Source organism: Syngnathoides biaculeatus, chromosome 9 (genome assembly GCF_019802595.1).
Source record: "Syngnathoides biaculeatus isolate LvHL_M chromosome 9, ASM1980259v1, whole genome shotgun sequence".
Taxonomy (NCBI): domain Eukaryota; kingdom Metazoa; phylum Chordata; class Actinopteri; order Syngnathiformes; family Syngnathidae; genus Syngnathoides; species Syngnathoides biaculeatus.
Genome location: NC_084648.1, coordinates 24,146,423 through 24,161,079, shown reverse-complemented (window position 1 = coordinate 24,161,079; position 14,657 = coordinate 24,146,423). Strand labels below are relative to the sequence as shown.

The 14,657-nt window shown below is 40.4% G+C and overlaps 1 protein-coding gene across 1 annotated transcript; it reads right to left on the bottom strand.

Annotated features, from left to right (window-relative positions):
• Window positions 1-5,785: 5,785 nt before the first annotated feature.
• hand2 (heart and neural crest derivatives expressed 2) lies at window positions 5,786-10,636 on the bottom strand. Its single transcript, XM_061830586.1, has 2 exons — window positions 10,028-10,636; window positions 5,786-5,914 (listed from the first exon to the last, which is right to left on the bottom strand). The coding sequence occupies exons 1-2, from the start codon at window positions 10,634-10,636 to the stop codon at window positions 5,786-5,788; spliced, it is 738 nt and encodes a 245-aa protein (XP_061686570.1).
• Between the last annotated feature and the right edge of the window lie 4,021 nt (window positions 10,637-14,657).

Sequence of the window (14,657 nt, the reverse complement as noted above, 5' to 3'; positions counted from 1 at the left end):
GTTCTCCCACTTTAAAATCATGGAGGGGTCTAAAATTTTCATCGTAGGTGCATCTCCAATGTGAGAGAGATAATTTAAAAAGAAAAATCCAGAAATCACAATGTATGATTTTTTTAAGGGTTCATTTGTGTGATACAGCTGCAAATAAGTACTTGAACACATGTCTATCCGCTAGAATTCTGAGCCTCAAAGACCTGTTAGTCCGCCTTTAAAAGTCCACCTCCACTCCATGTATTATCCTGAATCAGATGCACCTGTGTGAGATCGTTAGCTGCATAAAGACAACTGACCCCCCCATACAATCAGTAAGACTCAAACTTGTAACATTGCCAAGACCAAAAATCTGTCCAAAGACACCACAGACAAAATTGTACAACTCCAGACACCTGGAAAGGGCTACCGAGAAATTGCCAAGCAACTTGGTGAAAAAAGGTCCATTTTTGGAGCAATCATTAGAAAATGGAAATAAGTTAAAGATGACGTTCAATCTCAATCAGAGTGGAGCCCCATGCAAGATATCACCTCGTGGGGTCCTAATGATCCTTAGAAAAGTGAGTTATCAGCCCAGGATGACAAGACAAGACTTGGTCAATGACCTGAAAAGAGCTGGGCCCTCCGTTTCCAAGCTGACTGTTGGTAATACACAAAGACGTCATGGTTTGAAATCATGCATGACACAGAAGGTTCCCCTGCTTAAACCAGCATGTCAAGGCCCGTCTTAAATTTGCCACTGACAATTTGGATGATACAGAGGAGTCATGGGAGAAAGTTTTGTGGTCAGATGAAACCAAAATGGAACTTTTTGGTCATAATTCCACTCACCGTGTTTGGAGGTGACAAATGATTAGTTCCATCCCAAGAACACCATCCCTACTGTGAAGGAACAGGGTGGTAGCATCATGCTTTGGTGGTGTTTTTTTGCACATGGGACATGACAACTGGACTGTATTAAGGAGAGGATGACCGCGGCCATGTATTGTGAAATTTTGGGGAGCAACCTCTTTCCTTCAGTCAGAGCATTAAAGATGGGTTGTGGCTGGGTCGTTCAACATGACAATGACCCGAAGCACACAGCCATGAAAACCAAGCAGTGGCTCCATAAAAAGTATATCAAGGTTCTGGCGTGGCCTAGCCAGTCTCCAGACCTAAACCCAATAGAAAATCTTTGGAGGGAGCTGAAACTCCGTGTTTCTCAGCGACAGCCCAGAAACCTGTCTGATCTAGTGAAGATGTGTGTGGAGGAGTGGGCCAAAATCCCTCCTGAAGTGTGTGCAAACCTGGTGAACAACTACAAGAGAAGTTTGACCTCTCTAATTGCAAACAAAGGCTACTGTACCAAATATTAACATTGGTTTTTCTCAGGTGTTCAAATACTTAATTGCAGCTGTATCACACAAATAAATCGTTAAAAAAATAATACATTGTGATTTCTGGATTTTTCTTTTTTATTTATATATATTTTCTCTCTCACAGTGGACATGCACCTACGATGAAAACTTCAGACCCCTCCATGATTTCTAAGTGGGAGAACTTGCAATATAGACGGGTGTTCAAATACTTATTTTCCTCACTGTAAATATGAAGCCACATGATGTTATAAAAAGGACCACAATTTATTGGCAGACCATGAGAGAACGCTGAGGAAGTACTCACATCCATGAAAAACGAAGTAATTGCATCCATGAAAAAGAATATTCCAGATGTCTGGAGAAGGATCCAGTCGCTTAATAAACTTATTCTGTTAATTACCAGTTTGGCTTTAATACAAATATTCATCGGCTACCTGATTTATCTCACTTTTGTTGTAAAAATGGAATGGAACTTCTGTGAGTTCCCACAACACTCTAACACAGTCGCACAATAACAATCAGGTAGGAAAGTGACCAGTTAAGTCCTACGCAAATGACACAGCATCATCAGGAAGATTCAAGAAATGAAGCAAATCTTCTGATTGCTAAATGCAACAGCACCACCTGAGCTCTGCTAGCATTATTTTATTTTATTTTATTTTATTTTATTTTATTTTATTTTATAGGTTTTAAGATTTCCAGTCAGTGTAAAAAAACATATGGCATGTCATCAGATATTTAAAGGTCAAGTGTCATCCCTATAAACATTCTAAAATAGATATGACATTATTCACTTCAATGTCTATACAAAAAAATAAATGTGAGCGGAGAGCGCGTCATCCTTGCGCAAAGTTGCAGAAGTGTCATTCTTTGACATCCAACTCGTCGCCATATTGCCTGCATCCTCTGTCCGTGATGTCACCCAGACATTCCCCAATGAAAACACAGGGTGCACCCGACTATGGGAGACGAACACGCCCCTTCTGACATGGAAGCTCTTTTTGAAAAGGAGAACACCACACAACCGAGTGAAGTTACCAGGGCAATATTACACTATTATTTTGAGCCTTATTCACATTATATGCGATCACAGCCAAACCGCCTCCCCGTCCGATCCACTTCCACGGCAGAGATGAGCCATTGAAGTTCATCGCAGCCGGCTGGTGTGGCTCATTTTTGGCGCCAAGGTGGCTTATCATGGAGCCGAGCCGTGCTGCTTTAGGAGGTTGTTCATCGTCGCAGTACGCGTTGAACAACACTGTCGAGCGAGGGCGCTTTACTGAGTTGTCATTGCACGCAGCTGAGTAAGGCAGAGCCGAGCCGTGCTACTTTAGGTGGTTGTTCATAGCCGCCACAGTATGCGATGAACAACACCATTGAGCCAAGGTGCTTTACTGCGTTGTCACCGCACGCAGCTGAGTGAGTCATTGGCGCTGCGTTCTTCAGAGACGCCGCCGTCCGCGACCCCGAAGCGTAACCTTCGCTGGTGAAGCGACGCAGCAGCCCGACGCCGTCCGAAGCACACATCGTCACATTTCGTACGCGGATGTTTTGTTACGTTATGAGAGACCGATTACGTGGTCCGCCCCAAACTATTATTGTTTTTTGTAGCTGTATACACACCAACCTGTCATTTGGAACCCACAAAATTCTCATCCTCTGCACCCGTGCAATCCATTTTTTCACGACGAACCAGGTCTCTTGCAAACTTATGAAGAGTAAATCCATTCTCCCGAGTCTTCAAGCAATGTCCAGCAATGCAATGAGCCGTCATTTTGGCTAATACGAAGGAACAATGAGCTATCTTCCCGGAGCTAAAACTAATGGAAACAAACGAGTCCACTTGGGGGCGATTCTGTCCTTTATGTCACTTCCTGTTTCTTCTCGAAAACAATCCCTCGATAGGATTTTCATGGCGGGAGTTTCAAAAAGCTGTATACGTCAAAATCAGGTTTTGTGGTGAAAAAACGCATGGGCCTTTATTGGCTGCCATTTTCTCATGAATAACATACCAAAAATCATCCATTTCATGACAGTGGCCCTTTAACACCCATAAAAATCCATGCCATTCCTAACTACCCAACAATGTGCTCAAATATTTTCTTTTGATGTAGCATTATAGTGTTTATTTTGTGTGTTAGAAATACGCTTTCAAAGTATCAAAATATATTCTGACATATAAGACATAGCTGAAAAAATAAGACAGCTCATTTTAACATGAATATAAAACTGTCGCAGAGGGCGCTATCACATGGATATATTCAAACATGATGTCGTCATGTTTTTTTTTTAATCAATGGGGGGCGATTGAGTCCCACTGCAATTTCAGGTTAATGATATTCATACCACAATACAATATCTTTGACGTTTGGCCCACAGAGGAATTCGCAAAGTAACAATACATTTTAGCCGACATCATTGACTCTGATAGTTCAGTTTGGGCAGCTAATTTTCGAGTTAAAAACAAGAGATTGGCCAACAAACGAGTGTTGCTTTGTGTGCACTGTGTGTGTTGCGCATAACAATCTGGTGATGCCCCTCGTGAAAAGCAATCAATGAATCAGATCAGATTGTAAGATTCTGAGAAAAATACACGAGGAGTTCATACCCACCCAAAGCCGTTTGGATACCGCCCAAAGATGGATTCTTGGGGAAACCCTAAAAGTCACTACTTACCTTAGCACGCTACTGAAAGACAGTAAGGGCTTAAACACAAAATGTAAATGATGCTCGTAGTGAACGTGAATCATGACTTGACATTGTATTGTTTAATAGCAGTGTAATGTGAGTGCTGCGTCATAACGAAAATAAAAAAGAACTAATTAATTTGATACTGATTTTGTTTCAGTTTCCACAGACAACCATTTGGCAAAGTCATTTTTTTTAATTGTTCTTTAGTTGATGTTGATTGTCTGCCAAATAAGGTTAGAACTGCAACTGTAACACAGCAGCACCCGTTAAAACTCCAAAAGGTGTAATAGTCATTTCAAATGTTTACAGTTTTTGGAAATGTTTTGTTACATATGAATAGACAGCATTTGTTACAGGCATTTAGGCGTTTTTGGACTGGGGGATCTGATAAGATCAAATAATGCAGTCAAATAGCATAATTATGTTATTTTAACTTTTAAAACGTCAAAACGGCCACATTGAGGTCTGTTAAAAAAAACGGCATCAAATAATTTAATGGAACACTTTGAATTATCTCGTTCCTAAATGTGTTATAAAGAAAGCATTCTTTGTATGTGAGTGTGCAATAAAAACAGAGGTAATTCCTGCAAAAAAAAAATGGGAATAGAAATACGTTTGTACATAAATATGATAGATATTTTATTATAGAATTGTAGGCTTCTGTGTCATTCAACTATAATGTGCTAATGAAAATAAATTATTCCATGGGCAATAATGCCACAATATGTATTTGTACGTGATGGGTTTTAAATGTAATGTGGCGTCAGATATGCTTCATCCAATACGAGGGATTGTAAAACATTATTTCTGAAATCAAAATAATGAGTATTTTAGAGGCACATTGTTCAGCCAAATGATAACTAGTAAAAAAAAGGAAAAAAGTTCATCTTGTATCACTTCCCATGTAAACAGGTGGTAGTTTATTAAATTCATAACACAGATTACACTTAGTATTATTTACACTCCCACCACGTTTTACACTTCACAACATTGACACCTTGTCATCACGGTGACGTTACAACATGTATATACATTCCAGCCCCAGAGAGAACCAGAAAGACAAATGAATTGCAGGTAGACTTTACAACTTCACAAACACCTTCTTCTGGAATAAAACATATTAAGTGAATGGCTTTTGGCAGTCAGTGGAGTTGTCCAAACGTCTACATTGCACATAAACATATCGAGTTAAATAAAAATGAGAGCGAAGTGAACTCCCATTAATACAGAATGCTTGTGGCCCAGAGGGCGAATGGTTCAGACTACAGTATATCTTCAGTTACTTGTGTTCACTTTTATTACCTAAAACCTATAACTCACAAAATGAGATCCAATACGACCCGATGTTTTAGTTAAACATCCTCGTGATACCACGCTTACAAATTACTGGATTATAAGTGATGTATGTAAACGACATACTGTAGTGCACAAAGGTTACTCGTTCCGACCGCGATCAGTATAAAAGTATTAAATATCTCACTTGCCTTTTCGTTCATGCGTGGAGTGTTTCATTTCATTGTTAATTGAGGTCACAATTAAAATAGTCCGGATTTTGCATTTCAAACATATACAGACGGTAAAGAGCAGAAAACTGAATAATGTTCTAGTTGTTTCTTTTTCACTTTACTTGTGTGGCTCGAGGTGACGACTTGATAGTGCATCGAATCACGTCACGTTCGCCCCCCTGCTCCGAGGAAAGATCGAGCAGCGGAGAACGGAGTGCAAATCGATATGCGGGATGGAGGCTACTGTTTGAGTTCCAGAGCCCAGACGTGCTGAGGCCATCCTGTTCGCCCTTTGGGTTTCTTGTCGCTCAGTGAGGATGACGACGACGACGAGCATGATGACGATAAAGCTGTCTTGGGGATATCCACCTAATGACATAAAAAAAATAGTAATTGACAGAAAAACAATCACAACCGCAGTTCCTCAGTCTAGACGAAGTATTGTGTTCATACTGATGATACATATTTTCATCTATCCACCGATTTTCTGAGCCGCCTATCCTCACGAGGGTCGCCGAAGTCCTTAAACCAATCCCAGCTGTAATCGGGTAGGAGGCAGGGTAGACCCTGGTCTGGTTGTCAGCCAATCGCAAGGCACAGACAAACAGTTGCACTCAAAACCACACCAAGGGGCAATTTAGAATCTCCAATTAATGCGTGTTTTGGGGATGTGGGAGGAAACCGAAGTGCGTTGAGAAAATCCACGGAGGCACGGGGAGAACATGCAAACTCAACACAGGCAGGGCCGGGATTTCAACCAAAGTTCTCAGAACTTTGAGGCCAACAATGTAAACCAGTTCCTCCACCGTGCCGACACACATGATACTCTTGAGGAAATGACAACAATGCGAATTCACATATTTTTCCTTTTTATACGACTCATTGTCAAAAACATAACTCAATTAAAAAGTCACAATGTTGATTCATAATAATTCATTGTTTTCCACGCAATTTAATACGGTTCAAGCTTTTGCATGTCAATGAGAAATACAAAAGAGCAAAACTAGTTCACATGACCATGAAATATAAAAAATATTTAAAATAATAATAGATCTCTCAGACAACAAAGAAGTGCAATCTCTCTCTCTCTCTCTCTCTCTCTCTCTCTCTCTATATATATATATATATATATATATATATATATATATATATATAATCCATTGAAATGAATGGGCCTCCATTCAATGAATAGGAAATGGAAACTCTGGTGGAGGCCCGCAGCGGTCCTGACGTGCAAATGGGTCGTCCGAGACTTTCCTATTCATTTGAATGGAGGCCCATTCATTTCAATGGATATATATATATATATATATATACAGAGAGAGAGAGAGAGAAGAGAGAGAGAGAGAGAGAGAGAGAGAGAGAGAGAGAGAGAGGAGAGAGAGAGAGAGGGCCAGCCGTTAAGCGTTGGCCTCACAATTCTGAAGAGTGGGATTCAAATACCGCACTGCCTGTGTGGAGTTTCTTCGGGCCCTTCGGTTGATTGGAGACTGAATTTCCCCTTAGTAAGATTGTGAGTTCAACTGTTGTTTGTCTGTGCCCTGCAATTGGCTGGCAACCAGTTCAGGGTGTACCCTGCTTCCTGCCCGATGACAGCTGGGATAGGCAACAGCACTCCCGCAACCCCCGTGAGGATAATTGGCTCAGAAAATGGATGGATCGTTTACTTTGTTTATCCGACTATTTCCCACGTAGCAATAAGAGTATTTTAAGTGTACATTATATATTGCGGCTTGATTGTCCACATCCTACTGATCATTTTGCTCTTAATTCTATTTGAAGCATAACATCAAAGATGTAGATAGCTTTAAAATACCACCGTGATGTGTTCACGAAAAAATGTTTTATGCACACCGCTGCCGAAGAAATACTTCGGTTTACATTTCCCGAGAGCACGCTTCAAATATTCCGAGCCAAAAGATTTTAAAAATAGATTTAAACGCATGTTTGAAAAATATAATCACCCCTAACCCATATTTTTATGTGCAATTACACAAACGAATGAATTGGTTCTGTTTCAATCGTTTTGTCACAAATTCAACCGTGTGTATATAACAGCACAGTTACCAAAAAATATAGAGGTCTATATATATTTATATATATTTCGCTGCATTCACTTCAACAATTTTCATCACGTTTATTTGTAAAGACACTTGAATTCTGCAAGACTGCGCATCCTTTCCAGCTACGGCTGTCATACTACTCAAGCAGAACGGGAAAGTGCTGCTTAACATATAGACCACCTCGCGCCATCCCACTACGCCATTTAATAATAATAATAATAATAATAACTATTACTACTACTACTACTACTACTACTACTACTAAAAATAAATAATAATAATAGTAATTATTATTAATAATATAATAAATAATAATTACTATTATTATTATTATATTATTAATAATAATTACTATTATTATTATTTATTTTTAGTAGTAGTAGTAGTAGTAGTAGTAGTAGCAGTAGTAGAAGTAGTAGTAGTAGTTGGATACTTTTTTCTGTACGCAAATATTTCACGGGATGTTCTCTTGTCCACTTAACGAATTCCACACTGACCTTAAATTGAAATAAATAATTTAAAAAAACTGAATTATTTTAGTTCAGTCTGATACGTTACATTGGATAAAACCAACTTGTATGCATACCAAAATGTCGTAAAGCACAATTTCAACCTTATGGACAAGTTTAAGGAACCCGCCATTTGGTCCAGTTCTGAATTCACTCAAGAGTTAACCCCTTAATTGTTAATGGATCAGCGGAGTAAATCCTTGGTGCTCACACTCAAGTTGATATGTGGGGTATTTTTTTCCCCTCCTTACTTGCGTTTTGGCACTGTGGCGAACCCGTGTTTGCGTGCAGAGCTGCGCTTGACAAAATGTGTCACCACTTTGTGGCAATTCCACATTTGAATTTGGAGAAAACGTTTTCCAATATTTTGTAATTGTGTGCCACAGTTTCTTTATTGCACAGGACACATTGATTAATTAACATTTGTTTCTGTTTCTAGATCATCCATCCATGATTTTTCTGAGCCGCTTATCCTGACGAGCGTCGCGGGAGTGACAGTCCCAGCTGTCATCGGGCAGGAGGCAGGGTACACCCTGAACTGGTTGCCAGCCGATCACAGGGCCGATATAGACAAACAGTCGCATTCACAATCACACCTCTGGGCAATTTTGAGTGTCCAATTAATGTTGCATGTTTTTGGCATGTGGGAGGAACCCGGAGTGCCAGGAGATAACCCACACAGGCATGGAGAGAACATCCAAACTCCACACACCGGTCCTCAGAACTGTGAGGCCAACGGTGTACAGCTGCCCCACCGTTCCGCCTGTTTACATACCGTTTCTGTCTATTCGTGAGTCGTGCAATTATTTCAATTTATTGATATACATTTGGCAATTGTCATAATGGTGAATCTATAGGCCACAATGTTATTAGATGACAGCGATCCATTTACTTCACATATTTGCACAATAACTCCACCATGCGCTGAATTAACTGCACGTACAAAAAATAATTAGTCGTGAAATATGTTGAAATGTCTGACCACTAAATCTTGAGCGGGTGCATATGGCCAGAATCCGGCTCAAATATTAGCGAATAATCTGACCGCCTGGGAGGAAGAAATAATGAAAGACCCGTCCTGGGAATATACTGAACTCCAAGATGTCTGAGAATTGCAAGCCATTTTCTGGACTGCTTCATCATTTCGGGCACATGTTGATTGCGTGAAACATTTTGTACTCTGGCTCAATTGCTCAGCATGAGTATCGTTTGTTGCCTTAGTAGTTTCTATTTGTTTCTTATGCGTGTTTGCATTCTGTTGATTTGGTGTATCTATAAATTCAGTTTTTAGCTCGTGTTTTTCTTACCAAGAGGCCCATGTACTGTGTACAGTCTCGATTTCATTATAAATTCATAAGAAGTGTGTGTGAGTTAAGATTGTTGCACATAGATTTTCCCCCTTTCTTATGGATTGTCAGAAATTGTAATTTGCGTCTGCTTTACACTTGGACTATTTGTTTTTTCCACTAGTACTTTTCTTGTTTGCACCGATATTAAGTTATAAAACAATAAACACGTTTGCTCCATCGCATTTATGTTTTTAATCATCACACAAAATCTATTGTGTTTGAGTCTGCCTTTAATTATTAGATGACTCGTTTAGGCCAAGAGTATAGTTTATTTTAATTGTCAGATGTATAAGTTAAATACAACAATTAATGCGGCGTTAAGTTTTGCTGTAAGGTATTCAACTTATTGATCTATCTATTTTTGCAGGCCTGAAAAAAAAATGTTTCCTTTTCGGTTGCACGTGAATAAATGCGGTAAACTGACGTAATTTCCCCGAGTTTATCGTGAAAATATTCCAAAAATATGTGTTAGTTTAACAAATTTTTCCGCATCGTATGCAGCCGATGTTGGAAGAAGTCGATTCAAAGGCGTTATGTGTTATTGTTGCTTGTCGGTCTTACCGTGTCCCTCTTCCTGCGCTCTTCTCGCGCATCTGTCTTCTTCAGTTCGGCCTTGAAGGCCTGAGTCTCTCCGTGCTGGCCGTCCTTGTCCAGAATGTCCATCAGGTAGGAAATGTAGCTCGTGGCCAGCCGGAGCGTCTTGATCTTGGACAACTTAGTGTCCGCGGGGACGTTGGGGATACACTCCCTCAGTTCGGCGAAAGCCGAGTTGATACTTTGAGTCCGCCGCCTCTCTTTGCGGTTGGCCGTGGGTCTCCGCTTGACTATCCGCGGATGTGTGTGCTGGTGATGCATGCCCACTTGCGCCCCGTTCACCGAGATTGCTCCAGTTCTGGGGACTAATGCACCGTGTCCGTAGCGGTGATGGTGATCATCCAGGCCACCGACGGTCGCGGTGCCACTGTTGCCATGGTAATCGGGGCTGTAGGCCGGCGCGAGGCCGTACTCTGTAGGTGACATATCCGCGTGACTAAAAAGCCAGCTGGTGAAGTAAGAAGGCGCTCCCGTGTCCTCGTGACACCGAGCTGCTCCGGCAGCATGTAGGGAGTACTGGTGGCTGTCGTGGTGGTGCATGACCGGATGGTGAGGAAAGCCTGACACTAGACTCATCGTGGCACTCAAACACGCACACACGCAAAACGCACACGCTGTCTCTCTCACGCGCACGTACGTTAACACTGAAGCTCACACTGAACCTTCAGGGATGCTGCAAAAGTGTTGTTTAAGGATTGTCTACAGCAGATCTTTTCATGTGCAATAGTACCAACATCGCGAGAAGAATTCTCCTTCGAGCCAAAAAATGTGAGAGGCACGAGAAAGAACTGGGCTAGTTCCATCTGCAGCTGGCCGTAGGCCGCCTACCGCTGTCCTTTACAATCCCTGCCTCAACGACATTATTCCTTTAACCTCCAATCCGACAACAACAAAAAAGAAAAAATCGTTCTCTGAGACTGGTAATCTTCTTCAGGTCTCGGTCAATGACAGCATTAGACCTTTTTTTATGTCCAAGCACGATCAGTCTGAGTGCAGCAACCGACTCAACACTACTGCCTCCAGCTGATACTGATCCCGCACGGAGAAAGATTTGCAGAGAGAGAGAGAGAGGGGGGGGGGAGTGGTCCTTGAACACTGTGGATTTATCCTACCAGTGCACCTCAACTCTGTATGGTTGCATATCTGGTAAACTGCTGTAGTTGACACTTCTTTTCCTGAAAAAAAAAAATAATAAAATAATAAAATAAAAATGCACGTTGATTTACCTCACGATGGAAAGGTGGTGGACTGGTGAGAGTGCCTGCCTCACAATTCTGAGGACTGGAGTTAAAATCCCGGCTCGCCTGTGTGGAGTTTGCATGTTCTCCTCGTGCTTGAGTGGGTCTCCGGTTTCCACCCACATCCAAAAAAACATGCATTGATTGGAGACTCTAAATTTTCCTTCGGTGTGATTTTGAGTGTGGATGGTTGTTTGTTTCTATGTGCCCTGCGATTGGCTGGCAACTAGTTCAGGGTGTACCCCACCTCCTGTCCCATGATATAGGCGATAGGCTCCAGCAATCCCGTTACCCTTGTGAGGATAATGGATGGGTGGAATTTAATACATTCAAATCACGTGCAACCAATGTACATGTTTCAATGAAGTAAATTCAAATTAGTTTTTGACTGTGTTATGCAGTATTTTAGAAAGATATAATGTCATATTGATAGTGGGTGTCACGTGGTGACCTGATCGGTCCCTGGTCAGTTTTTAGAAGATCATGAAAGAATGTACTGAATTTAATTAGAAAATGAAATTAAGAAAAACACCATCAATAATTTAAACAGTTTTTGTACTGCCCCACCACTGTCTGGAATAGCAACTAAGAATCGCTTCTCTCTCTCTCTCTCTCTCTCTCTCTCTCTCTCTCTCTCTCTCTCTCTCTCTCTCTCTCTCTCTCTCTCTCTCCTCTCTCTCTCTCTCTCTCTCTCTCGAAACTACTCACTAAGTCGTCATCAATACTCAAAGGGGATGAGAGATACTTTTCTCCGCCCAGGGGGCAACATTCCCCCCTCCACTGGTCCCACCCGCAGGGTCTATGGACTTGGGGCGGGCTGAGTAGGTCTGCTGGCACACATGCACAGCAGCGCCGTGTAACCATATGAGCTGCTGGCTCAAAGGTGATGATATATGATCTTGACATTGGAATGCGTACACAATTTACAATCATTATGCAGCCAACTAGTTTCGCATCCGTGAGGTCTTGGCGGAAAGTATTTGTTTGAAAATATTTTATTATAAAGCCAAATGATCCACGAGACCTTTGTAAATCTGGTTGGTTCTGGGGATTGAGTTTACTCACAGGTCATCATCAAATCATCTTGTACACAGTCAAAGTGTCTATTTCCTTTAATGAAAAATTTTATCAATAAAATTAATGTTTCCTGATACAACAAGAAGTTGAGTTGAAACCTTCAATGAAATGCTTATTTTGGGGTGTTTTCCTCCGGTTCATCTTGGGCCAATGTGTCTAAGAAAAGAAGTAAAAGCCAGCTCGTCTCGGGGACAAAAAGCCAGTACTTAGAAGCTCCTCTCCTCCCCCTATTGTATATCTAAGGGTTCCAAAAGTATTTTAAATAATACACGAACCCTATACCTTTATTAATATTACAATCACAAGGCTGTGCGTTTTCACAGTTGTGTAATTACAAAATGATGTCATACCAAACCCTCAGTTTCATCACTTTGTTTCTCTGTCATTGTCATCAATTTATACGCACTAAATTCAGCTCAGTAATTTAATTGAAAATGAGGAAGCGTGGTAAATACATAATTCGCATAGCTTTTATATGTTGCAAACGTCTGTGACATTTTAGTAGTGGTAGAAATAATAATAATAATAATAATTATAATTATAATAATAATCAGCCAAAGTGTTCTATTTTTCAGGTTCAGTGATAAACTTAATTCCATAATAACGAGCACAAAGACGTTAGAAAGACAAGCGTATTTTCTTCATCAACGTACCTATATTTAAAAATGGACTCCTCAAACTGAATCCATTTCTTTTTTTAATTTCTATTATAATAAACTAATATTATACATACACAGTGTAATTTCTATACATCACTTACTAAAAATGAAACTATACAGTTTATTGGAGTTTCCCTCTGCAAAGTGGAGACAAATGGGAAATAAGCCTACATGCGTTTTTGGTAACCATAGGGGAATCTTGAACGGCTCCAAGTATCCTCCGTGTTACAAAAAAGGCTCCCTGTGAAAAAAAAAAAAAGTCTCAGATGGTCTAACTCATAAACATACTGAAATGCGCCGAAAAACGATTTCAAGCACAAAAAGTAGGCGTTCTAGAATTCTAAAATTAATTCACATGAACGTTCATGGATAATTCAATCACTGTCGAGCCATTCCCGGCTTAGTGTTCTGAGCATAAATGCACGCAGGGTATATAAAAATATCCGAAAATATTATAAAAAAATATTCCACGAAATCAGTGAGTGACACTCACCGACGGCGTGTATTAAGTTCCCACTCACGCTGTTTTAAAATGTGAGAATGAATTGTTGTCTGTCTCTTTATGCGCCCTGTGACTGAATTGCGACCGGTCCTGGGTCAAGTTAACTGGGCAAGCTTGCACTCCCCCGCGACTCTGAACTGGATACGAAGTACGGAGAATGCCACAAACGGACGAAAGTCTCTGTATTTGACGCCACTGTACAATAGGTTCCGCTGAACACAGTTTCTCACTGGCGTCTTTCCACAACCTTAACTAAAGAATAAGTTGTATTGAGTGTGTAAATGACACAACTAAGACAGTTTCCTCGGTTCATAAAACATACCTAAAACATGCATGTCTCGAAAAGACGTTAGTTTTCCCACACACATATTTTTCATTTGGAAGTCTACAACTTTATTTGGACTCTCGAATTAGATCCCCCCCTCCCCCCACCAATTTGCTTAATCAAAACGTTCTATCAGTTTTTCACTTTTTGGTCAAAAACAATCCATAATAAAAATAGCATGAATGGAATGCATGCAAACAAATCCAATATTTATAGAAGTGTATATACTATCCTGCCAACTCTGTTTAATAAATTCTTGTTAAATGTATTGATGGAACAATAATGAATAATGTGCCACAATCGTAACACTTTTTTTTTCTTATTTCATTTGTGTGCAACTTCAGAGTAAAAAAATATTGAGTGTGACTGGTATATTCTACATCCTGCAAGTTCTAGTCATATAAAGACTCCCATCACTTTTGATGTTTTTTGGTTGATTTGTGAGTTACACATTAATCAACACTAAAATCATGCTATAGTGAGAAGGAAAATCAAGAGTATAGGTTAATGCAGGGTAAACAATTATTGAGAAGAGAGAATTGCAGTTGCAGTTTGTGATTGCAGATTGTAATTGGTCATAAATTATAGCTACAGAGTATAACAAGTTTTGAAGTAATGGGATTATTCCTCCTGTGTTGTGTGGGAGATCAAGAGCACCAGAGGCAGACGAGGTTGTAGAAATTGTGAGTAGGAATTCAGTGACCAAGGCCCATGGTTTATATTTGTTTAAGTGTTGAATGGGACTGCCAAGTGTGTGTGTGTGTGTGTGCGTGTACGTGCATGGGTGTGCGCATGT

What these genes read in the sequence shown, in the direction of transcription:
- hand2 (XM_061830586.1), bottom strand. Translation starts at nt 10,636, where the DNA reads ATGAGTCTAGTGTCAGGCTTTCCTCACCATCCGGTCATGCACCACCAC. An exon ending in AGCGCAGGAAGAGGGACACG is followed by an intron (nt 5,915 to 10,027) that starts GTAAGACCGACA and finishes TTATGTCATTAG; the next exon opens with GTGGATATCCCCAAGACAGC.